The 25,581-nt window shown below is 31.5% G+C and overlaps 1 protein-coding gene across 12 annotated transcripts in view; it reads right to left on the reverse strand.

Annotated features, from left to right (window-relative positions):
- Epha5 (EPH receptor A5) overlaps positions 1-25,581 on the reverse strand; it is a 333,364-nt gene that overhangs the window by 67,078 nt on the left and 240,705 nt on the right. For 6 of the 12 annotated variants that reach the window (XM_005331721.5, XM_005331719.5, XM_078021341.1 and 3 more), the window contains 3 exons: positions 24,457-24,581; positions 18,714-18,873; positions 10,052-10,154 (listed from right to left, as the gene is read on the reverse strand). In XM_005331721.5, the coding sequence (XP_005331778.1) occupies positions 10,052-10,154; positions 18,714-18,873; positions 24,457-24,581 (388 nt within the window). Of the gene's footprint in view, positions 1-10,051; positions 10,158-18,713; positions 18,874-24,456; positions 24,582-25,581 lie in introns of all 12 variants that reach the window. The other 6 variants (XM_005331718.5, XM_040292350.2, XM_005331720.5 and 3 more) reach the window with 1 other exon arrangement.

A 25,581-nucleotide genomic window follows, 5' to 3' on the forward strand; every position in this document is an offset into this window, starting at 1 on the left:
TAAATTAGTGAAGACTGACTAGGTTGTTGTGAACTACCAGTTAATGTCATGCCCTGTTGAATGTTAATTGAAATAATGACTTAGAAAGGTCATTTGTGGGTATATGTCAATGATTTTAAAAATATACATGTACACTGACCCTTTCTTTGAATTATATGAATCTGTTCTGAGGATATTAAAGAAAGAAGTAATAAAATACAAATGAGCCCTCTAAAATAACAAAGATGTGAGAAAATGAGAAATGCTAGTTATCAAGGAGGCATTAAATTTTTGCTTTTAAAACATTTTCAGTTACTTAGGTAATTTTTTCACAATGTTAAGTTAAAACTAGAAAACAAAACTATACATGATATCTTAATTATATATGAGAAAATATTTATGTTGATTACTTCTGGAGGTATGTGTATGATTGATTTTCTTTCTATATTTTCTCTTGTATTATTTTATGATTTTTAATGAGAAAATATCTAAAATAAAATAAGAACCAGAAAGAAATTAGATAATCAGCTTAATCATGTCAACTTTATAAAATGCAATGCTAAAAACATTGAAAGTTATAGGAAGTAAAATCTTAGAGAAAATGGGAGCAGCAGGATGACTTCATAATATCAGAAAACCTGGAGATTCATTTAAGGAGGTGGCCATTCATCATACCTTTAAAGATATATTGTAACTCAAAGGAAGCAATCAAGGTACAATCTGATACCATATTGGGGGTTATAGGAGATACAATGCAATGAGTGGGTGCACAGAAGCAGAACTGACAGTGATTTTCACTTGTTGTACATGGCATACTGAGATCATCCCCAGATAGAGTTTTAAGCTTGAAGATGCTGGAGCAGGATCCACTGATCCTGGATTTGGCAAACTGATTAGATAGAACAAATGATCTAAGCCTGGAAGTCTCAATCTAGAAATTTCAGTAGAAAGAAAGAACTCCTCCTCTCCATATTAATTTTTTAGACTAAAATTAAAAAGGTACAAGACTTGGGCAGAAATCAATTGGGCAGTAAAGCAGAATTCTACTTAGAATCGACATCAACATGTCTTTATTGAGACTAGAGAATATTATACAATAGTGTAGACTTGGGAATTATAAATAAACAATTTATAATCTGGGAATGGTCTGTTCTATCCTGGACCACTGCTTTCCAAATTACTAGAGAGGAGGTGAATTTTATAGATAACTATGTGCACATTTGAAATAGGTAGAATAGAATTACATCAGAAAAAAAAATAGATATAGCAGTGTTCTTAAGACAGCTAAAGAAGATGTAAGAAACAGGCCTTTTTCTGACTTTGGGCAATCCCAACTTGTCAACCTAATAATATCTTGCCTTCCAGAATGGAAACAGGGTACAGGAAGTAGTTAAAGATAAACAAACATCAACAGCCAAAACTTCAATATCCTCCCAACTGTATTTCTTAAATTTCTTGCCTTTCAATTTATACTGGCCCAAGAGAACTGCATTGTTTATTGTTTTGTTTTGTTTTGTTTTTTTTACTTTCTGTACATTGTGATATTAAAAACAATCTTTAAAAACTTTCCTCACCAGGGAAAGACTACCCCTCCCAGGGTAGCCAATTCTCAGAGGTAGCAAAAAGCTTAGTCAGGAGCATGCTTTTGATATGTAAATCTATCAGTTTGGACTTACACTTCCCTTTGTCAGTCTGGGATCCTATATTCCTCCCCCTTAAGCATTCTGGGTTCAGGTTCAAGGCAATTAGAAGCAATTAGAGACATCATTCTGAGCCAAAGTCTGCCCAAATTATTCAAACTAGCCAATCATAAACTATTTACCCTGCTTTTGCCTTGACTTTCCTACTGAAACTCTAGTAAAGTCTCTGGCCAACACTTTCCCCTCACTTCTATGTTCTGCCTTATGGTCACAGTCTAGTGTTTCTTGTGGTCCTCCAAGCCATGCTGTGCCTTCTGTTTCAAGGATCTGTGAGCCTTCATTTACTTTGTTTTCTTGAGCTTCATTTGTGTTTCCTCTTCTGACGACATTTGATTGACATCACATGAAAGACCCCAGGACAAGAACTCAACAATCACTATTATGGATATGTGGATTCCAATGCTAGACCTTACAAACAGGAAAAAATAAATAAATATATAATAGATCATTAAAAAAAATAGGAGTGAAGGAGGCACTAAATAATAATGAAAACCAACTAATTGACTGTGATCTGTAATACTTGTGGTTGCAAGAGATTGGGACAATATATAGAGACTATTGAGAGCAAATACATATTGAAGATCAAATGAATGAAAGTGTGCCATTCTTTTCTGAGAGAGTAAAATGTGTGAAGAGTAAGAAACAGTAATGAGAGACAGTAATGGATTTTGCTAAGCAACATCATTGGGATCTAACAGGTTTAGTAGCATTGTAACTATCACAGCCACCAGTTGCATCTGAAGTCAGTCCTCCTGCATTACATAATAAAGAATTCAGCTACTGGAAACTGAGTTGCTAATCTATTAGAAACATTCATTTGTTTTTTGGTTCATGTGAGTTCTTTTGAGAACAGATTTTGAACACTTGTGGCTTTTAGCTGGTGTTCAAAATCATTTGGAACACTTCACTCTATTTCTCAGTAATGAGTATACAAGACATGGCTCAGGAAATCAACTACTCTCTTTTGTTGAATAGATGTACTACCTTTTGGCATAGGGCAGTGATATTGATTTTCACTGTGGAGCTGGGTATCAGGTTCCTGTGAGAGACTGTGAAATTGTGGCCTCCAAGAGATGTAATGAAATTCCCAGAAACCTGGCAGGTCTTTTGCCAGAGCCCAGCATCTTCTGGCATGCTTGCCTGCTCTCTATTTCAGATGGGGATCACATTCTTTTAGAAAAGGAGCTTTGGGCAAATAGAGCTTTAGATAAAAAGTGTATTTTGTTCTTGTGGTTTAGGCTTTTCACTTGCAGTTTGTTTTGTACTAGTTGAAATCTATGAGTCTCTAGATATTTTTACTAAAATAATTTGCATCTTTGCACATCAATGATATTGATTGCCTATTGTCTCCTGTACCATACAATTTTTCCTGTGAAATGTTGGCCTCAATATAATTCCTGAGAGTTACAGAGATGATATATATTTGATCTGTGAGAAATTGCAGGTGGGATATTCAATAGTCTTGAGTAATTGAAACAGTAACCCTCTTAGGTTCTGTTTCCTAGGATGGTTTGCTTCCCACAGTGGGCAATTAGTTGTTGCTATGCTCCTAGCCTTCCTGGCATTACTTTGCCCTGATCCCCACTTGCCAGTCATTAATAAATTATGATCTGCTCTCTAATTATTTTTGATTCCGAGCCTTTGAAGAAAAAAGCATGTAATCATGAGAAAATAGACGGGATAACAACTCTCAAATTTCAAATCAATACACACGTCTGGATTTATTACAGTTTTCTAAAGTCACATCTATTGCTAATTCATAAACCACTGAGATTTACTTTTAATGAGCTCTTTTCTAAACCCAGTGATTTGCTGTGTGATTACCAATATTTATTATTATTTTAAAATAAAATAGTACCATAAAATCTTTTCATAGAACATATTTTCTTACTAAAATTTATCAAGTTTGGAAACTACATAATTCTTTGAGTTACTGAAGTTAAATACATCAGTGTATTTATGGTACTTTTCAAATGAAGAGAATCAGTAAAAAAAATACAAATATTTCTACTTACATCAGTATTTATAAAAGCCACTGCTGTTTGGTAACATTAGGTGAAACATGTTTTAGAATGTCTACATGTCAAACAAAGAACATCATAAGCTAAGGAAGATTTCTAAACTCCTATATTTATTGAAATAAAAAAATTTATTTTGTGATGACAGGATGTATTACTATTTAGGAAGAATACATATATTGGGGTGGGAGAACCTAGTATGCTTATGTTAAGAATTCCAAAGTTTTTCAATTTTACATTAATAGAAAAAAGATTAATAAGAAAAAATGAACAAATCATTTCAAATGGAGATTGATGCACAGTTCATCTTTAATTTGGTAATATGAAATATTCATTCAATTAGGTTTTGTAGGAGAGCCACAGAAGTTTTTATCCTCTAAGTACTTACTGGTGTACAGAAGGAAGAAGATATTTATGAAAAGCCCAGTAATTTGTGGTTGAAAATGTTAAAAATTCTATGAGGAATGATGATATTGTTCTAAGACTTTAGTGGAAGGAGAAAATGCTTTGACTAAAGGTATTGAAGAAGGCTTTAGGTTAGAAGTAATAGTTTTATGGGTCTTGACATGTGGGCAAGGTTTAAGTACTGAGAAATGCCAGGAAGCTAGTTCCAACTGCACAGCAGGCACCTAGATCTATCAGTGATTGGCACCTAGATCTATTAGTGACTGTACTTTTAATTTTTTTTTTAAATCTCTCGAACTATTCAGCTACTTGTTCTATCATTCTCTTTCGGATTGAGCCATTTTGAATTTGTCTTCTGTCATTTGCAAAAAAATAAACCTAAGTTAAAAACACAGTGATAATACTGGAGAAGCAGTGAGAAGCACATCATCCAGAGACTTGTGCCCAGCTTCACTCCAGCCATGCTGCCACTGGACACTTACTGGAACCCACACCTATCATCCCTGTGGTAGGGCTGAGTGTGTGTGTGTGGCGGTGGCAGGAGGGAGTAGGTGGATGGGATGCGGGGTGCAGGGGGTGGAGTTTCAGGGGTATGCAGAAGTAAAATTAACCAGCCTCTATACAATCACAAGTGTTATGGAGTTGGTGACATCTTAGGATACAATTTACCATGTATTCTCTTCTCGTAAAATGTGAAGGGAGATTCGCCAAGACCAAATGTAGTTTTCATTTCTTATAGTGTCAAAATACCACTTGACATTAATTTTAAGTTATAATTTATTCATTACTTACCAGTCTAAAAGTTTTTTAAAGGTGAATACTCTTTTATTTAGCAGTAGAGAATCAGATATTTTACATGGAAAGTTTGAATTCACAAGTAGATTACAAGTCAGTGGAAATATAATAGTAAAGAGCAAAGTCCCTAAAGTCAAAGCTTGATCTAAATCTCAGACCCCCAATAACTACCTGTAAGTTCTACATACTTTCTCAAGGTGGGAGAGATGGGGGCAGAAGCAGAGATACAAGCTTCTGCCTTGACATAATGTATCTTATATTCTAGTTGAGGAGTCAGACCAAAAACTAGCAAAAGATATGAAAAAAAAATTGTGGTGTGCAAAGGAGGGAATCATGAATAATAATTTTAGTGAGTGCAACTGACAGGATGAGACTGAGCAGAGGAACAAAACAAGGAGGGAGTCCTGTGGTTCTCTTGGGCAAAGGAGTTAGGCAGCAGGAAGAGCTAAGGAAGGGATGGTAAATTAGGACCTTACTTAAAATAATCAAGGAAGAGCAAAAAGATAATTTTGTCAGCTATAAATCGGAGACAGAAATAGAGTACTGAGCCATGGCATAGTTGTGAAATATATGTAAAACCCTTAGAACAGTACCTTGTAGTAGGTCATGCATAATTGATGATAGACTATACTTATTATTGTTAACATTATTACCCTGCCACTTGCATTAAAGGGGATTCTCTGAAGGTTTAGGAATAATTTATTCCCTTTAAAAAGCACTTGCTTAGGAAAGTGTGATACTTTACTATCAGATGGAGGCAGAGTTCTGGCATTTGCCTAATTAAGCATTCAAACCACCTGCATAATTATTTTATTCAGGTTCAAATGAACTTAAAAAAATGTTTCCTTGGCCAAGAAATTTTAATCTCAAACTATTGTTTTTTTTTCTTTAAAATGCAAGCTGTTCAAGTTATATAATCAGAAGTCAAATATTTCTCAAAGTAGAGCAAACCATAATTTTGGACAAAATTGAAAAAATGTTACCATAAAGAGAATTACTCCAATTTTGTTGAAAAATTCTTTTCATTAGCCCCATTTAATTGTGTTCTTTGAAATTCCTTCAACACATAAAACTACTACAATAAAATTACAATACAATAAAATTCCATTTTGAGGAAAGGACATTACTTTTTTATTCTCAGTGCACAAGTTTTATTTAGGTGTTCATATATAATAGGTGCTCAATAAATCTGGGTAATGGATGACTGTGAAGAACATGCCACTTACATCTGTTTTAATTGAAAGAACTTGAAATAACAAGATGTTTTAATTCAAAGGACTTGAAATAATTTTAAAAGACAAAATGTTAACATTATATTCAAGTAATAAAAAAAGGAATCAAAGTTTTATATAAAACTACTTGTTTAAAACAATTTCTGACATGGTTGACATAATCTCCAAATACAATGTCTGTGGGCTTCTGATGAATTTTTGCCCCAGGAAACTATGAGATATTTCAATGGAATGATTTTCTATTATTGAATGGGAAACAGAGGGAGATAGGAGTTAGTTCAAGTACAGGATCTGAACATGACTAGGACAAACAAGGGAAAATTATTTTCCTACAGAATAATACTTTTATAGGCATTAAGCCACCTTCCAGGCTATAGTTATTGTGTTGGAAATATCAAGTACAGGATCTGAACATGACTAGGACAAACAAGGGAAAATTATTTTCCTACAGAATAATACTTTTATAGGCATTAAGCCACCTTCCAGGCTATAGTTATTGTGTTGGAAATATCATAGCATAAAAATCACATAAAAGAAGTCTTAAAATCATGTCTAAGGACAAGCAATAAAAAGAAATCCTTCTTTCTCCACTTCATAAGCTGTTTCTTGTTTGTTTGTTTGTTTGTTTTATTGTTGTTTCCAATTTGAAGATTAGAAAAATCTTGAAGTGTTTGCTGTTTATGTGCAAGAGCATAGACAAACATAGGTGGGAGTACATGTGTGTAATCTGTGTGTATTTTGCCTCTGAATATATCTGTGAAATTAATTGAAAACAAAGATAAAACTTTGAAATTTTCTTAGGGTATAATGAAATTCACAAACAGGATAAATAAGGGATCAGAAACACAATATTAGAAAATGTTTAATCCCATAAAGTCTATATCAAGTAAGTTTCAAGGAAGAAAGCTCATCCCTACACTAGAAGGTGTTTTAATTTTTGTATTTTCTAATTCCTTTAAATATGAGTTTTATGTTAGAATAAGGAACATCTAGTAATCAATATTCAGAATGTAAACCTTCAGCTTGATATACAAACACAAAGAAAAAAAAGTAAATCTAATTGAAGGAAATAAAAACAAAGGGGGAAGATACAGCAAAACCCTCTTTCAAAAATTTAATTAGAAGACTGAGGAGATGAGAATCTAAGAAAAACTGGTTGACTAAACAAATTATATACATATATACAGATATAGATATGTATACATATAATAGTGTATCTAAAAGGACAAAAACCCACCAAATTAGGATATAAGAAACTTACCAATGTTCAAGGTCAATACCAATAAAAGAGAAAGATCAAAGAACAATTACAACATGCTGAGCATATCAAGAGGTTTAATTTGTAATCATCCTAGGGTGATTAGACTTAGTTTGTTGAGGCCTTGTCAACTGAACTCTACCAAAAGTGCTTTTAAGTAAGACTTAAAACTTTAAAAGAGATGATCATTTTGCCATTTTTCAAAATTAGACATTCTTCATCAAGATTAATACTTGTCTATGTTGTATTGAACTGCATCTAGGTAGGAAGATTCCCTAAGCACTTAAACACAATCTTCTTAAGCCTAAAAAAGATTAGAAAAATCTCTAAATTTTATTTATTTTTCATCCTTGAGTATATTTTAGAATTTTATAAAGTTGATTTTTTTCTTTGAAATAGATTAGTTCTACATTATTCAAGCTATAATAGCCTACAATTATTATTTCTTTGGTCTGAATAAAGATACAAGTTGTCAGTGAATATGTATTTTCAAGAAATATCTTCTGTGGGCTCAAATGGTGCTATAAATCGTCAATGAATGTAACATAAAAGTGATATCAGTTTTTTCTATATATTACAATGAAAATAAGTTATTTATATTACAAATAAAAAATCAGATTATTTTTAATTAAAAATATATTACTTAGAGGCAAATACCTGATTATGTTATCTTATTTGAGAGACTAAAAGTGGATATTTCAAAGAAAGAAGATAGTCTTCATGTCATTAGGAGAGAGAGGAAGAAACATAAATAATTCCACAACCTTACACCTTTAATAGGGAAGGCAGTTGTCAATAATTTGGTAGAACTCAGGTTTCCCAAATTTGTATTAGGTTTGGCCATATTTTCATTTAGTTTTCCTTTTATTTGATAAATGTTAACTGAGTTAATTGAGAAAAATCTAGGTAATACAAGATTAAGAGTATGTCCAGACAAAAAAATTCCAGTTCATTACCTTAAGTGAAACTGGAAAAGTCCTCAAAGAACCATATCATTGAGGTTTGGAATAAGTGTATGTATATAATACAATTTTCCATGAAAAGTAACTACAATAGCACAGACATGTCTATCATACCACAACTTCTCCTTAAAATCTAAAAATGTACACTCAATACAACACAGTAATTTTTTTAAGGTTTCTTTGTTATTGAGGATCAAACTCAGACCCTCATTCATGCTAGGGAAACACTCTGTCACTGAGCCATATTCCCAGCACTTTTTAATTTTTATTTTGAGATGATCCAGCCAAGTTGCCCAAATTGAACTTTAGCTTGTGATCCTCTTGCCTTAGTCTCCTATGCATCTAAGATTAAGTACTGGAAATTTCATGCAAAAAAATTCTATGTATAACAAGTGCATTTGATTTATTTGATTATGTTTTTGTTTTTGTTTTGGTGAAACTTGTTATCCTTTCAAAAAAATAGTTAAAAAAATAGTTACCCATTCAAAAAAATAGGTAACTCTGCTTATTTTCCAGAAATGAAGGACACTAGTTAGAAATTCTCCTCAGGTATCTTCAGAGGGAGGATAAGAAGGACAAAAGAGAGCCCAGGGTTGGGCTGGGCTGGGCTTATCTGTTCTTAACAGAACACAAGTTGACTCCCTCTTAGAAGTTCTGAAAATGCATAAATTACTTTTCTAACATTAAAAGTAAGTAATGGATTACAACATATAGTCTTTAGAAAACTTTGAACACTTAAATGAACAAAGACTAGAAAAAAAATAGAATTTTCAGATACAAAGAAAAAGCAAGTTCAAGGGGACTAGCAATATTATGAAGACTTTCAACAACTTTTCTAAAATGATCAAATACAATACCAAAATAAATTTTCAAATGGATAGCTCTCACTACTGAGTATCTTTTCCTAAAAAAAAAAAAAGCCTGCATGAAAAAGATGGAAAAATAAAAATGTTTGTTATAGGAATAGAGCCTACTTATTATTTATTTACTTATTTATATTTTATTTTTAAGGAAAGTTGATTATACTTAGTTCAAAATCAGGAAGTACCTCTAGAAAACTTCCTGTTGGGATCTACCTCTTTTATTTCAAAATGAAAAATGTAAACATGAAATACATGTATTCATGTATTTCATGTATCTCTTAATACAACACTCAATGCAATTCACTCCAAGTCAGTATATAACACGATTGATGTACACAAGTTGAAATCCTGCAGAAGCTGAAAAGAAAAGTAGTCGCTGAAAATGTTCAGAAATTTTGCCAAATGCTTATTTGCCAGAATATCTGCTTTATAGAATTAGTAACCTTATTCCTCAAAAATCTCTGAGGAACAGTCATAGATCTTCCGAAACCCTAATTGAAACAGGCAAAGACATATACTTTTGAAAGAGAAAAAAAATTCAGAATTAAAAAAAAATCTATATTTGAAGAACAGATAGAGTTTTATTAATACTGGAAGAAGCAAAAACAAGATAATACTACTCCTATGAAGACAACATACCTAAAAAAGAGAAATTGTGTGCTTAAAAATTAGCACTAATATGGACAAGACAAGGCCTAAGAAATACATCATACATTGAAGTTATTTACCTATGTACTGCTGCCTGATTTGTGTTGGGATGTGCCTAACAGCCAAATGGTCAGATCAAGGTAAGGAAGAGATCAGCTGCAAAAGTTCAGAATCACAGCTTCCTATCTTACCTTCCACTGAGAAGGAAGCCGATAACCACTGCCAACAAAATGACTCCCACTGTCACAGACACAGCAATTATAGGAATCTGGCTTTGATCACTGGAGGCTGCAACTGCTGATAGGAGACACAGAAAAGGAAGCTTGTGGTTAAAGTGATCATATGTATTCAAAGTAAGACCTACTTAATAGTCAGTGATCAATTCATGGCTTAAGCAATTCACACACCCTTGGCCAAGATTTCCCCATAATGTCCCTTCTCAAAAATCTGTAATTGAAAAGGCATCTTCAGGAGAAAATATTTACTCTCCAAATAGAAATTCAAAAGCATTACTAAGTCACTGACTATTTCCTTGTCATCATAAAAAATGAATGTATATTGTTTGCATAGTATTCATTGAGGGACCTAAAATTTACAAGATAAAATAGAACATCTTCAATAACTTTTAACACCTTAATCTAAATAGGATGGTATTAAGTATATGCAATTTGACATTTCTAGAGTTTGATGCCACTGTTCTCTAGAAAAAAAAAATCTGATTAGATTATTCTTTTTTCTCTGAAAATCCAAATAATGTGACTATAACCTCATCAAAGTTAAATAAAACACCAATATTAAAAATATAATTTTAACAACATAATTTCAACCAGAATATAATCATGAAGTATATTTTATGAGTAGGGTTATTTTTTGAAAATTATGAAGGCAGAAATTTTAAACATTAAGAAACCTATACTATTCATTATATCATTTACATCACTTTTTGAAAAAGAATGGATATAAAAAAATAATTTTTATTTGACATTCACATTCTTATCTCTATTTTTGTCCTGATCTATACAGACACCATTTTGGACCAATCTTCAGAGCCAAATATTATCAACTGCTAGTTAGTATATCTGCTATTTAGAAAATAAGTCTATGTCTTTACTTTCTCTTTTCTTCTGGTGATAATAGTTTCAATATTATATCTCTTTACCTGGATTTCTCCTGTTCTCTGATGCTGAGATCTCTAATAAATAATTTGGTTATTGTGGTGTAGTATAAACAGGGTAAGGAAAAATTATCCCATCACCCAGGATTTACTCTATTAATTTCTAACATTGGATTATTTCTACAATTGCTATTCTTAGTTACCTATCTCTTCACTCACCACCTTCTCCCTCCACCCTCATAGAGGACACCAATCTAAAGAAAACCATGCAGACTTGGTTCAATGTTATGTAAGTTCAATATTACTTTGAATGGGTTGAAACTGCTGCTTGAATGCCCTTTATTCCAAATAAAATCACCTCCACAATGATAGTATTTCTTATTTTCTCAGTGTGTTAATCCATTCCCATTTTGTGCATTTTTAAAGGCCGAACTTTATACAATAGATTGTTCTGGTCATCTAGCATTAACCATCACTGTGTCTGTCATCTTGTTCTGCTTTACCTAACTACTTCTTTCTCTCCAAAGATCTTGGTTCTTTAAAGACTTTCCTTCAGGTGAGGCTATTTTTTCCATTATAGACTATTTCTTTGCAATTTACTAGCCTGAGATTTATCTCAATTTAAAAGGAAAAAGTAAATTATTTTATGTTAATATTTTGGTGCTCAACCTGAGTTTGAAAAAAATTGTCCAACATTTAATGGACATATAGGCCAAGGAAGTTATTTTATCTTTCAAAGCTTCATTCCTTAATCTTCAAATAAAAATATTTTTTTCTGGATCATTATCTTTCCGCTAAGATTAGAAATAATAATAGAAAACACTTAGCATAATGCTTTACTGACAGCCTTAAATACACAGTGAATGTGATTTCCATTTATTATCTCCTGCTTTATTTACCATTCTTATTATTTCCTATTTGTCAGCATCTTAACTGGGTTATATGGAATAAGCCTGATCTTGTGAAAGTCAAGTTATTAAATTCTCTGTGCAACTTTTCTTCTGCCTTTGAGGTTTATTTATTGTTTTTTACATGATATTTGCTAAACTCAATTAGTGCTCATTTTACCTTACACAGTATTGTAATAAGAAATTTTACTCTATACAACATATATATTTCATTGTAGAATCAGTATTCTTCTTGCTGCCTATGGCATTTGACAAGATGGTTGGTTTTGCCCCTTTGAAGCACTGCTTTGTAATTTTTGTTGATTCTACATTCTCACTCCCATCTTCCAAGTGAGTGAACTTGCTGAAGACTCATTCCTGATCCTTCTCACCTCTATCTTTTTCTCTCCCTGCTTCTCTTTCTCACTCCCTTTCATAGATACTTCTTTGCTCAAGGCATCAGGTGACATGAAAAATTCGTAACTCCAATGCTTATTTCTCTCTAAAGCATTGCTCTACTTTTCACCTTTCCCCCTCATTTGTATTTACTGACACATAAGAATAATGTTTAATATTAAGGCCTATACTAAGTCCAGCCCCATGTGCATTAACAAAAACACATCAACAAATAAAACATGAATCAAACCAATAAACCAACTGATTTGATCTCTTTCTAGTTTAACTATATTAATTCTTTCTTAACCTTTACTTGTCCATTAATAACCAAACTTTTTTACATTCCTTTTGATGTACCTCATGTATCACTTTATTTTATCTAATTATTAATTTCTTTGATTCAAATCTCTATGTTTAAAATCTTATAAGAGTGTTTGTAGTTTTTTTTTCTCTCCTCTGTATGTATATTAAATATCAAAAACCATAACTTTGATTATGTTTCCCTGACCAAGATATTTTCAGATTCCTAGTACCTATGGAAGCACATTCCAAAATTCAGTCTAGCATTCAAAAACCCTTCTAACCTGATGAGAAGAAATATTTCTGGCCTCAATGTGACAATTTGGTAACCCTCACAGATATGGTTCTAAAAGAAGAAGGCATGATTAATCAGAAGTAGAGATAAAAATGGGGAAACCTGAAACTAAGAAAAGTATTAAATTTGCAAACAAGGTTCCTGGTAGTATCAAATGATTTATTTTTAATAAATATCATTATTCAAGAGCTAATTATTAAATAAGAGCTAATTTAACAATGGGTTAAAATACACTTATGTATGTGAAAATGTCTTACATTATAATAACTAATATTATGCCAAAATTTTCAGATGTTTAAATCAATACATTTTGTGAAATTATTGAGTAATTCTAATTAATGCTTAATTTTATAAGTATTTCTATGTTTTTATCTAATTTACACTGAAATCAGATTTTTTATATAATATGCAATTAAAAAGATGAATAATTTTTAAAATACATTTTAATTTGTTAACTTTTTAATTAATAATTTTCTAAGTTCTTTGGTAATTCTTAATTATTGAAAATTTCACTTGTAATGATTAAGTTATGATATATTTCTAATAGAAAAAATTTCATCAGGATTTTGTTTGCTCTGAGGGCATTAATATTATCATTCTTATTTTAAGTAAGATGAAAAGAGAATTTACAGGGCTGTCAAGTTCTTTACACTTATTTGGTGGTGGGAAAAAATTAGGTCTAATATGAGCCATGATTTCCATTTTAACATATTGTTAAATTTATATTCTTTAAAAATATGAATATTTAGGCATTCTTGTTTCCCATTTACTTATGTATATTTGTTAAAAATTAGTCAGTTGCTGATGTAATATTGAAAAAAGAGCTGAGGAATATTTTGAAAACACCGAGAAGCAAAGTTTGAAGTAATGCAACATACTATACTAAAATGTCTATCAGTTATAAAAATTAATATATTTTAGTAAATGTCACTTTTTAAGTCATTATTTACTCTCATTATTCCTAGGAACTTTCAGGTGTAGTATGTTGAGAAATCACATTTTTTACTTTCCATTGCTTCCTAGTTCCTGGTTGTAAACTTATATAATGCCTAATGTACATATTGGAACAATTAATCATTAAAACTCAACAAACTTTTGAGAGCCAGATTATAAATGCTTTTGAAGACTGAGCTGAGAATTTGAGTACTTTTTCTCACAGCATTATTATCTACTCACTTTCTTCATCAGAAAAAACTGAACAAAATTACAATTTTGACAAATAATATGAGTTCTGGAGTCAGTGGAAAACTTTAAAACAGTATGACAGGTAAATAAGCACATGAAAAGATGTTGAATAGCATTAGCTTTCAGAAAAATTCAAATGAAAATCACAATAAGATACACCATCTACCTATTCAAAATGACTAGCAAAGGAATACATGGAGGCGGGGGCTGAGGCTGGGGCTCCATGGTAGAGCACTTGCCTAGCGCGTAAGAGGCCCTGGGTTCGATCCTCAACACCACATAAAAGTAAACAAATAAAATAGAAGTATTTTATCCAACCACAACTAAAAAATAAATATATATAAAAAATGAATACATCAAATGCTGATGAAGATGTGGAGAAACTGAATGACTTCTGTAGCTCATAGGAATACACAATAATACAGCTACTCTGGAAAAGAGTTCAGCAATTTCTTGTAAAACTAAACATATAATTATCATAATAGAACCAGTGATTATACTTTTGGGATTTAGCCCAGAAGAATGAAAATTTATATCTACACCAAAATATGTACACAAATGCTCATAGTTTTTCACAAATGTTGATTGCAAAAGCAAATACAGGAATCAGTCAGATGTTCTTCAAGAGATGGTGTATATATACCACAGAATATCACTATGCAATCAAAATTAACAAATTGAAAGCATACATCAACCTGTATTTATTTCTAGAGAATTATGCTGAGTGGGGGAAAAAAGATTCCAAACTAAAAGTCACACGCTGTATGATTCCATTCAAAAAAATTTTTTAAAATAGCAAAAATGTTAGAAATGGAGGACAGATTAATGTATTCCATGTTTGTTTGTTTTCATGGAATAGAGTTGTTCCTGAAAGAAGTGGATATGGTTTTAAAAGGTCAACAAGAAGGATTTCCAACATGTGTGCATTGGTTCAGTATTTTGATAGATTCGTGAACTCACACAAAGGACCAAATTGCATAGAACTGAAAACACACATGTCCACAAACACTTCTTTACAAAGAAGTCCAAAATAATGTGACTGAAAAAAACCCCAAAATAATGTGATTGATATCTGTGTATAGTATCAATGTGAATCTCTTGGTATTGATTCTACATTATAATTTTGCAAGAAGTTACCATGGGGAGAAAATAACAACGTGCTTAATAAGTTCTAAGTATGATTGCATGCAATTGAATTTGAATCTACACTTACCTCAAGAAAATTTCATATAAAATCATAATAGCATTGTTTCAGCATTTGGATTAAACAGATTTGAGTTCCATAGATTAAAAACAGAAGAAAGTGATACATTAAAACTACACAACAAACAAAAATGAGATTAGTAAATCTTTGGCAAGTAGAGATTAAGATTCAGTGAGAATTTCAAAGTTTTAAGACAAGTTAAAAGAAACTGAAAAAATGAATTAACTATTTTAGCTGACTGGTATCATTCATGGAAGGTATATTTGTTGGTGTGTAAGTGGGGATAGGTGTGTGTTCTCTTGATCACTACTGTTAAGCATATGGATAATAACTAAAGTTTGGGAAAGAAAAAAAATGAGTGGAGATTTCCTATCCCAAATTCTCATATAAAACAGTATTTCCAAAATAAATATATTTGCAGTCCTGTTTTTACCACTATTTACATTTGGGTTTAGACCCATATTTTTTACTTAGAAGATAAATGGATAAAAGAGAAAAGTCTTCATAACACTTTCACCTCTAGTAAATAAAGAAGTCAAGTTTTATAAAGACCTGTAATAAATTTTCAAATATAACCAAATGAATAACATGTCAGCATTTTATTATGAATTAGTCAATTAAAAAATTCTTTTTAAATAAATTTGAAATAATATTCTGTCCTTATTTGAAAGATGAAATAGATTTTCTTTACCATTAATAACTCTTTAAAGCCAGTATTCTTAAATTTCAACACCAAATGAAAATCACTGATAAACTTAAGGGGAAAAATACAAGAGCATTTAAGAAATTATAATCCTTGCTTTGGAGATTTGGAGAACTTTTGGGGAGGGAAAATAATATGTTAAAATTAATTTATGATATTAAGTAAATGATGCACAATAAAATAATTATCACAATTTCACAAAAGACTACAATAATTTTTGTGAAGTGAAAGGCATATAACACAAATTTTATAGAAATTCTAAATGGAATTATTGTTTTAATTATCATGCATTTTCTCTGATTACCAAAAAACTACAAACTGTGAGAAAGAAGGGGCCATGTACCTTACAAGTATTTGAATCACTCTCAATACTTTGAGCAAAAAGAATTTTGATATATAGGAAGCCGTGAAAATAATTTTTAACCAATAAACAAAATTATTCTAAAATGGGGTTTGAAGCAAATATCTTTTCTCTTAAACAGACTATATTTTTGTACTTTCAAGGGTAGTTCCTGTGTATTACTCATGTTGATTTCTCTGGAACCCAACAGATCTTATTATGTAATAGACGTTTATACAGTTGTGTTGAATTATATAGAAAGAATTTTCATGTAAAGATCAAATGAGAATGATACATAATACATACTTTCTACAAAATAGAAATGCCTCCAAATGCTTACATATATGAACACACACTCAAGTAAAAGTAAGAATTTATACTACTATCTGTGAGGCAGTCAGCCCTAAAACATTGTCATTATTTATTAACAATAACATTAAACTCTACTTTTGTGGGAAAAATATTTGCATGATATTTCTTTTTCTCTAAAGAGGATTTAGAAAAACTTTGAAAAGCATATGACCTCAGGTGAGACTCTGTAAAAGTATAACTGACCTGAATATATATTAGTTCTCTTAGTGCTCTGATTGATCAATGTTGGCATGCCTGGAAATGAGTATTTAATAAAAAAAAGTACAGGGTAGAAAATTGAAAAGTCAGAAGAAAAACTACTTCATGAATATGGCAACATCTACAACTGAGTAGAATTTAATATAAAATGAATTTTTCACTTGTATAGTTATCAAAGCATTCAAGCATATTTTGATATTATATATAGTTTTGTACCCAGAATTGGGAGACTACATAAGCAAGTGTGCATTAGTATTGATACCTTAAAAAAAATGAAGGCTTTTTAGGATGGCCATCTTATATAGCATGTCTTTTTTCATCAAAAACCTATTTTACATTGAAGGTAATATTATTACCAAGTCTATTGAGAAACTTTTCTGGAAGTTAAGCACTGGAGATTCAAATTTCAGTGATTTTTTCAGTGATTTTTTTTTTTTTTAAAGAGAGAGTGACAGAGGAGAGAGAGAGAGAGAGAGAATTTTAAATATTTATTTATTTATTTATTTTAGTTCTCGGCGGACACAACATCTTTGTTGGTATGTGGTGCTGAGGATCGAACCCGGGCCGCACGCATGCCAGGTGAGCACGCTACCACTTGAGCCACATCCCCAGCCCCAGTGATTTTAACTAGATATCAGTCATGGAATATTCTTTTGCATAGAAAAAAATAGTTTATAATTTTTATTTTATTTATTTGTTCATTTATTTATTGGAACTGGGGAGTGAACCCAGGGATACTTAACCACTGAGCCATAACCCCAGCTCTTTTATTTATTTCATTTAATTTGACATGGGGTCTTGCTAAGTCACTTAGGGCTTTGCTAAGTTGCTGAGGCTGGCTTTGAACTTGCAATCCTCCTGCCTCAGCCTCCCCAGCCACTAGGATTACGGACGTGCACCAATATACCTGCCTCATTGATAATTTTTTCATGACACTATTCCATTTACACTATTGAAAAAATTCTTTCTTCATAATTTAGTTAAACATATTAATTAGAAGTATATCTTGATTTTCTAAATGTTATGAATATTTACTTTAATAATCATTTAATAATTAAAAAAGCAAACCAATAACTAAATTCTCATTTTTGTCTTCTTCATTTTAAAATCACTAATTTTTACATAATTTGGCTTTAAAAAGTATATATATACACTCTTGACATTTTGCAGCATTCCTGTATGTTATTTTCTTCATAATGAAATTTTAATAGTATTCGTTCTTTCATCTATAAAAAGGTAAAGTTATTAATTTTTTCCAATCTTGCTTTTATCTTTAGGATAAATTAGTAATCTCTATTTTTTGTTGAAGTTAAAAGGAAAAAATATGCAATTTTGTGGGAAAATAAAAGAATACCAAAAGTGAATTTGGGAAACATTTCCAGATTCTCCACTCTAAGATACTGCAAAATATTTAATAAATATATTTTTAAGAAAGCAGATAGGTTACTGAGAGCACCATTTTCTTGCCAAATTCAACATCAAGAAAGCCTAGGAATTTTCTTTTCTTAAACTAAAGTAGCATAGTTCAACAAAACACGTAAAAAGTAAATGGCAATAATTCAATAAAGTATGGCAGCAGTGGAAACAAAGTCTTTAGATGCAAGCTTTAAACATTTCTTAAGGATCTCCTGATATACCATGTCCCAAAGGACTAAATGCAATGAGGAGCGGGACCCCAAGTGTTAACCTGCTGACCTACCATAACAGCATGACAGATGCTTCCTACCTGAAGGGGTCACGCCTGGGAGAGAGGGAAGGAGAGTGAAACTGACAGAGTGCCCAGGGAGGGTATTGATCCACTGACTCTTTTCTGTTAACCATTACAGAGACATGAGTTGACAGTAATTAAAATGACTTACACACTGGGATGGTTTCAAACTCAAATCTTCGACTGAAGACACCATAGCCTGCTGCTGTACGTGCTCGAATTTGGAAGACATACACTGAAGCTGGTTTCAAGCCCTCTGCAGTAATAGTGGTCTCTTTCGATTTGATAATTGTGTAGCTGGTCTCTTGGTCCTTGGATTGCACATGTACATACAATAAAAAATTCGACATATGAATTACTAATGACAAAACTTAGAAATGTATATTAGAAATGAACTAGAAACCAATGAACTTTCTATTAGCTCAAACCTATTTTGGAAAAATCTCATACACCCTCACTATGTTATATATATATATAAATATGATCTTACAATGTTGTTGGAACTTGAGGTTTTGAAAGTAAAATGCTTTCTACTCATCCATAATATATGCTCATGCCCTTGACAAAAACAAATTTTTAAAAATCTTAAAAGGCAATTTTGCAGGAGATTATTTCCAGATTTTATTTTATTATTATTAATGTATGCTGGTTTTTCTCAAAATGTATTATTGGAATGTATCTAACATGTTGCCTCTTCATAGAGGAAAAATGACAGTATTGCATATATGTTTAGTCTTAAGCTTTAAAATTTCAGTGAATTAAATTTTTAATTATATTTAGATTAAAATAATTATAATTATTATAATTATTAGGGGAGAAATTAGTACTGTAACGGAGAATTTTTATTTCAATTCACTATGCCTAAATAGTTAGCATTAAAGAGAACACTCAAATAAAAAAATACTTTTTATTTTCCTTTTAAAAATTCTTATTGTATGCAAGGGGTATGGAAAATACTGAATGGAGATAGAGCAGGAAAGAAATGACTGGAAAAACAAGTTTGGAAGCTTAAACAAAAGATAAACTGTCCCAATTTGGGCTACTCACAGAAGTCCATGCTAACCTTCCAAAGCTCTCTGAGGTTACTCATTGGCTTTAGAGTAGATGTTGAAATCACTGGCTAAAACACAGCAGTTTAATTTTTAATTTTATCATCAAGTTTATTTATCTGTACAACTTGGGGTAGGAATTTTTGCTTGAATTTTCTCACATAAATGTTGTAAGAACGAAACGCATAATATGTGTGAAAACACATAATAAACCAAAATACATTTTTAATTTTCATAATTATTGTTTTAAATGTTTTCTCTTTTTTTCATAATTTAGTATGCCAAAGTTGACTTCTAGCCACTTTCTATACCACCACCAATACTACCTAAAGTAAATGACTTAGGACTTCTTTATTTTTAAGCAAGTTACTGTTCCTTATTTAATATGTTTAAGCATATTAAATATCTCAGAATTAAGTATACCCAAATTACTCTCTAAATAAGAATGGTCTAATTTCTAATTGAAATAAGTTTTTGAGTTCATACTAGACACATGGCTAATTTTACTTTTTTAATGCATAGATTAATTTAAGTGTCTAGTCTTTTAAAGGCTTAGGAAATTTTATTTCAATTTTGCAAGGAATTTCAAATAGGTAAATCCTGCAAAATCCTGAAAAACTGTCCCTCAAAATTTCATTTTTTTCATCAACAAACATTTATTGATCTTCTTTCTCCTATGAGCTCTGTTGTCCCTTCTACATGCTAGGATGAGAGCAGTAAAAAGCAGATGATTTCTTGATGTGTTCCTTTGAAATATTGTAAATAGCTTTTATGACCTATTTTAGTTACTGATTGTTCTGAGAATACTCATATTCTTGACTCACTAAACCTGATAATATTGTGTACTATTTCTCAATATTACTCAGTTTAATATTTACGTCCCAGCTTGGTTATGATTAAAATAGTAGCTTTCAGTAAGAAATGATTAAATATCTGGTTATTGATATCATTTCCAATTGATAAAAAGGAATTTAACTTGGGAAAAAAATCTAGCCAAAAGTAATGTGGGATTTTTATAAATTTGATATAATTATGGATTTTACACACAATGTTAGCACATATAATGGGAAGTTTTTTTAAAAGTGCAGACATAACAGTGTTAGAATTTCAGTCATAACAAGTATATTTGCAAATTTGGGTACCAACTCTGGAGCCATTTTTTTTTCTTTACAGTGGTGATGAAACTATTTATCAAGATAACTGGGAGGAGATATGATAGAAATAAAACACATAGCACCAAGTATAATCTCCACAATATCATAGAATTTTTAACTTAATTTGGGTATTCTTAACACATAAAATGATGGTAAATTCTTCTGCTGCAAAGGAAAAAAATCAAAACAAATTTTAAAAGCTTGCATGGTTGTAAATCCTTACTATTAAAGGTATAATGAGTACGTTTTGTAAAAAATTTTGGAATTATTAGTTTTGGAAAAAGGGAAACAGAATTACAAGAAAACTGAAATGCTACTCTGTGAAATAATGTGAGATGCAATTCAAATTTCACAAAAAGACAACATTCTGGCATTATTTAATTATTAACATTATATCTCAATTGTTCCTTATCTAGAGTATAATTATTCATTGTCTTGCTGAGTTAGCTGAATGCAACTATTAAAGAGAATTGAGCAAAACATATCTAAGAGATCAAGACCAATGAATACATGTTATTAATGATCTAAATATCTTCCAAAATTTCTTTCTATTTCACTCCTTTAAAATACTCTTATGTTATACTTTTCTTCATCTCACAAATTCTGTATATACCTCTTCAACACCCACAGTTACCAGGCTTCCAAATCCCTGGTTAGGGCATTGGCTTTTGCTGCCTTCCTGCCCCAGCTGAGCAAATGAGCTACATTCCCCAGCTGCTTAGCAAACACTGTTCACATGTAGCGAGGGGAGGGACTCAGCACAAGGAGCCAGCTGGCAAACACCCTGCTAAGGGGCAGCTTCCCTTCTCCTCTGCCTTTAATTAAAGGATGGCAATAGGCCCATTACCACACCAGAGCAGAGAAGCCCAATGACCTCTATTAGAGCAAGGCAATCACAGGCAGAAATGCCAGCTGGCAAATGCATGTGCCCTGGAAAGCTCTGCCACCTGTGTCTGGCCAAAAGCCATTCAATAAAATGGTGGTGTCATTTTGAAGGTTCTAAATGAGCTCTGGAAATCTACCAAGACCCCCACCTCAATACATTTTATAAAAGCTCATTATCCTTGTATTTTTTTCTTCTTTTTCCTAAAAGTGTTTTTTTTTGTTTTTAAATCTTTTTGTGTGTGCATGGGTGTGCTCAGTAATCTGGCTTGATCAAAGAACAAAATCATTTTAAAATAAATATAATCCAAAAATAAATTTGATCTCTAAAGACAATCATTCCTCCACATGGATTAAATACACTAGAAGAAATATTAATAGAAAAGGAATTCTGCTTGTCACTTGTTGATTAACTCTTCATTCTTATAGAAGCAGCAACTTGAAGAAAAAAAAGAGGGCTAAATCCTTGTTCCTTCTGAATATCCAATGGAACATTTTATATATATATGGTGGGAATTGGTAACAAAAATAATAAAAGTTTACTGATAAGAGGAAAAAGTATGATTTCTTATTTTTGGCATAAAATAAGTCATTCATTAGTCCAGTTGGTTGATTTACTAGAAAAAAAAATGGAGGCAAACAAAATCTTTGTCTTCCTATTGTTAAATTTTCTTTCATCTAAGACATAAGAATATATTCAAACACAGAGTTTTTGCCATTTAATTGTTATAAATTTTCATGATGCATTTCAGCTTTCTTGAAAATCCACTTTAATAATAATTAAAATTTTAACTTTAGAGAACATACAGCTGAATTTAACATGTGTTTGCAAATATATGTATATGTGTGTGTGTGAAATTATACATACATTTTCATGCTTATAGAGAAATAAGTCTTACAAAAACTTAATTAGGGAATATAAATGTAACATTAATTTTACAAATTATTTTTAATAGAGTAAGTATTTACATTGTAATTCTCTGAAAACTGCATGCTTTTTTTGAGTACAATCACAGACAAAAATGAATCAGTCAGGAATATTAATGTTACTACATTCTACTACATTAATTCCATTTTTGTCAATAAGAAGCTTTGTAAACTATATCTCAATATAGGTTGTTATATAAGTATTTTCTTGGAGCACTCTCAGTGAATAATACATTTGGGAAACATATTTTTGTGAAATTTAAGTATCATCATTTATACTCCCCAATGATCTAATGTAGGTAATGCTATCATTAAGTCATTTGTAAAAAGATGATTATTTCAAAAGTAGCAATTGACAATTCAATTATTAACAAAATAAATATATGGGGGCTGAGGATGTAGCTCAGTGGCAAAGCAGTTGCCTAGCATGCGTCAAGCTAGTTTCAATTCCCAGTAGTACAAAAACAAAACAACTAATGAAATCAATATATGAACATTGCTGAGGCATTCAAATTATAGAAACTACATGTAGATAGCTCTCCTGCTCCCTGCTCCCTACTACTGTTTTATACTTTGTTGTGTCTTTTCCTAGTTAGTTGCTGAATTTATGAACAAAGGAAGCAGTTTTTAAAATCTTTATAATACTCTGAGAAATTAAAATTTGACATATTTACTTGAACCTTTTTTCTATGCATATGCCTAAAATCTTAGACTTTTAAGTTGTTTTCACTAGTGTTCTATATGATGATGAAAAGAACCACTGTCCTCTCCCCACTTTTTTCCATTATCTTAAGTTGAGCAATTTCCTTGAGTATTGTTGAGTAACTTTTTGTACTATCTCCAAATTTCTTTGTTCTTTCCTAAAAAGTAAGGAGTGATGTCTCTGTGCTTTTTGGGGAAAAAAAATGAGCTTCTCTTTGGGGATCTATTTGTTCACACTATGTCTGTGTTATTTTCCACTTGTATTTCAATTGAAATAGCACTTTCTGTTCAAGGTCTCCAGTTCACCTCTTAGAAGCTAGCTTGGGCACATATATCTAGCTCCTTCCCCTTTGTTAAAATTCAGGTTGTTCTAAGGAATATATGTCATTCAGTTCCTGGCTGTGCAAAACTCACACTATAATAAGATATGGTGGAAGACTAATGGTGGCTACATATCTTGGTCACATACTCTTGTCCAGCTTTAGAAGTTTAAAGTTTATCTTTAGCTCTCACCCATATGATTCCACTATCTATAGCTTATTTGATTGTGGATTCAAAAAAGAAGAAGATGATTACTATCCTAAGATCTCAACAATTAACTATGAAATACAAAACAGTGAACCTAGGAAAGAATTTAGGGAAAGAGAGAAAATCAAGAAAATATAAGGAATGTAAGAAATGCATTTCTAAGAATTTAGTAGCCTCAAATTTTAATGTAAGATTTACATGACAGTGTTAGATACATGTTAGGACACTGAAAAAATTCTATGTCACCCATGCCTCACCTACCCAGCCATCCTTAACCATATAGTATTGTGGCAATTTACTGGCTGTCAGTACACACAGTATTCCTCATAGCATGCTGCATTTGCTACTGAAAAGCAACAGCTTAAGAGCATTCAACACTTTCAAAATGTCCTATGACTTCATCTTTCATGGGCTGTGAAACTAGTTAAGCTGACACTAGACTATCTGGGGGTATCCAGGAGCATAAATTACTTGCAGCAGAACATGAATAGAGTGTTCCCTGTACACATCTAGCCTCAATCATCATGACTGCAGAATCAATTGTCATTGATTTACACGTAAAAGTGCAACATACTCTTCTACAAATTGGATAATTATGGTTGCTAAAATGGAAAAACAACGGAAAGGGCATTTTTAATTCTGTTATTCCCACCTTCTCAAAATATTTAATTTCATACTCCAGGATGATTCCATTGGGGCGATCCGGCTCTTGCCAAGACAAAGAAATGCTGTTTTTTGCAATTTTCCCCTTTTTCACATTGGTGACTGGAGAGGGGGCTGCAAAAGAATACAAATAAAGAATATCATGATTAATACAGCCCTGAAATATAACCTCTTCTGTGTATTATGTGTATTAGCATTTTAGGATATCATATCATAAAAATCACAAATGATTAAATTTTCTTTTAATCTGGCAACAATTTGACTTTCTCTATATAAGGTGTTAAAGATTTCCAGGTGTAGCACACACTTGCAATCCCTGAGGTTTGGAAAACTGAAGCAGGAGGATTGCAAGTTCAAAGCCAGCCTTAGCAATTTAGCAAGGTCCCAAGCAACTTAGTGATACCCTGTCTCAAATTGAAAAATAAAAAGGGTTGGAGATATGACCCAGTAGTTAAGGGCCCCTGAGTTCAATCTCTGGTACCAAAAAACAAAATAAGATTATTAAATTATTAATATAAACTAGCTAACCACCTTGTGAAGTGTCTCATAATAAAACTGTAGGAACACAGAATTTTAGGTCTTCATTATCTCAATACATTTCATAAAGATGTATAAAATAATTTACTTTTATATAGAAAAAAGACTTTATGTACCTTCTGTTTCTAAAATTTATGGATTCTTTTTAATGTATGGACTCTGCATAGTACCGATGCATGATTACCTGTATTACCACATTTTCACAACGTTAAAGCTCTTGAACATTTATTATTATAACATTAGGTCCTGTAGTTGTAAATAAATTCATATATTAAATCTAGTCAAAGTTTTCCTTAAAATGTTACTAAATATGCCATATATCTTGAAATCAACAGCAAAGAGAATAAATGATTTCTTTGATTTCCACTTCCCCCCCAATTACATTATATCACAGTCACTTGCAATGTTAATTATTATCTGCTTAGAGTCTGAGATAACTGCTTTTCTAATAAAAATAGAAAATGTGTATGAGATTTCACAAACATTTAAGATATGAGAGTTAACAAAACATCTGGATCTATGAGTCAATGTCCATTTTTTCAATCTGCTGAGACTTGTATAGACTTTGGGTTTGTTG

Source organism: Ictidomys tridecemlineatus, chromosome 9 (assembly GCF_052094955.1).
Source record: "Ictidomys tridecemlineatus isolate mIctTri1 chromosome 9, mIctTri1.hap1, whole genome shotgun sequence".
Classification (NCBI taxonomy): Eukaryota; Metazoa; Chordata; class Mammalia; order Rodentia; family Sciuridae; genus Ictidomys; species Ictidomys tridecemlineatus.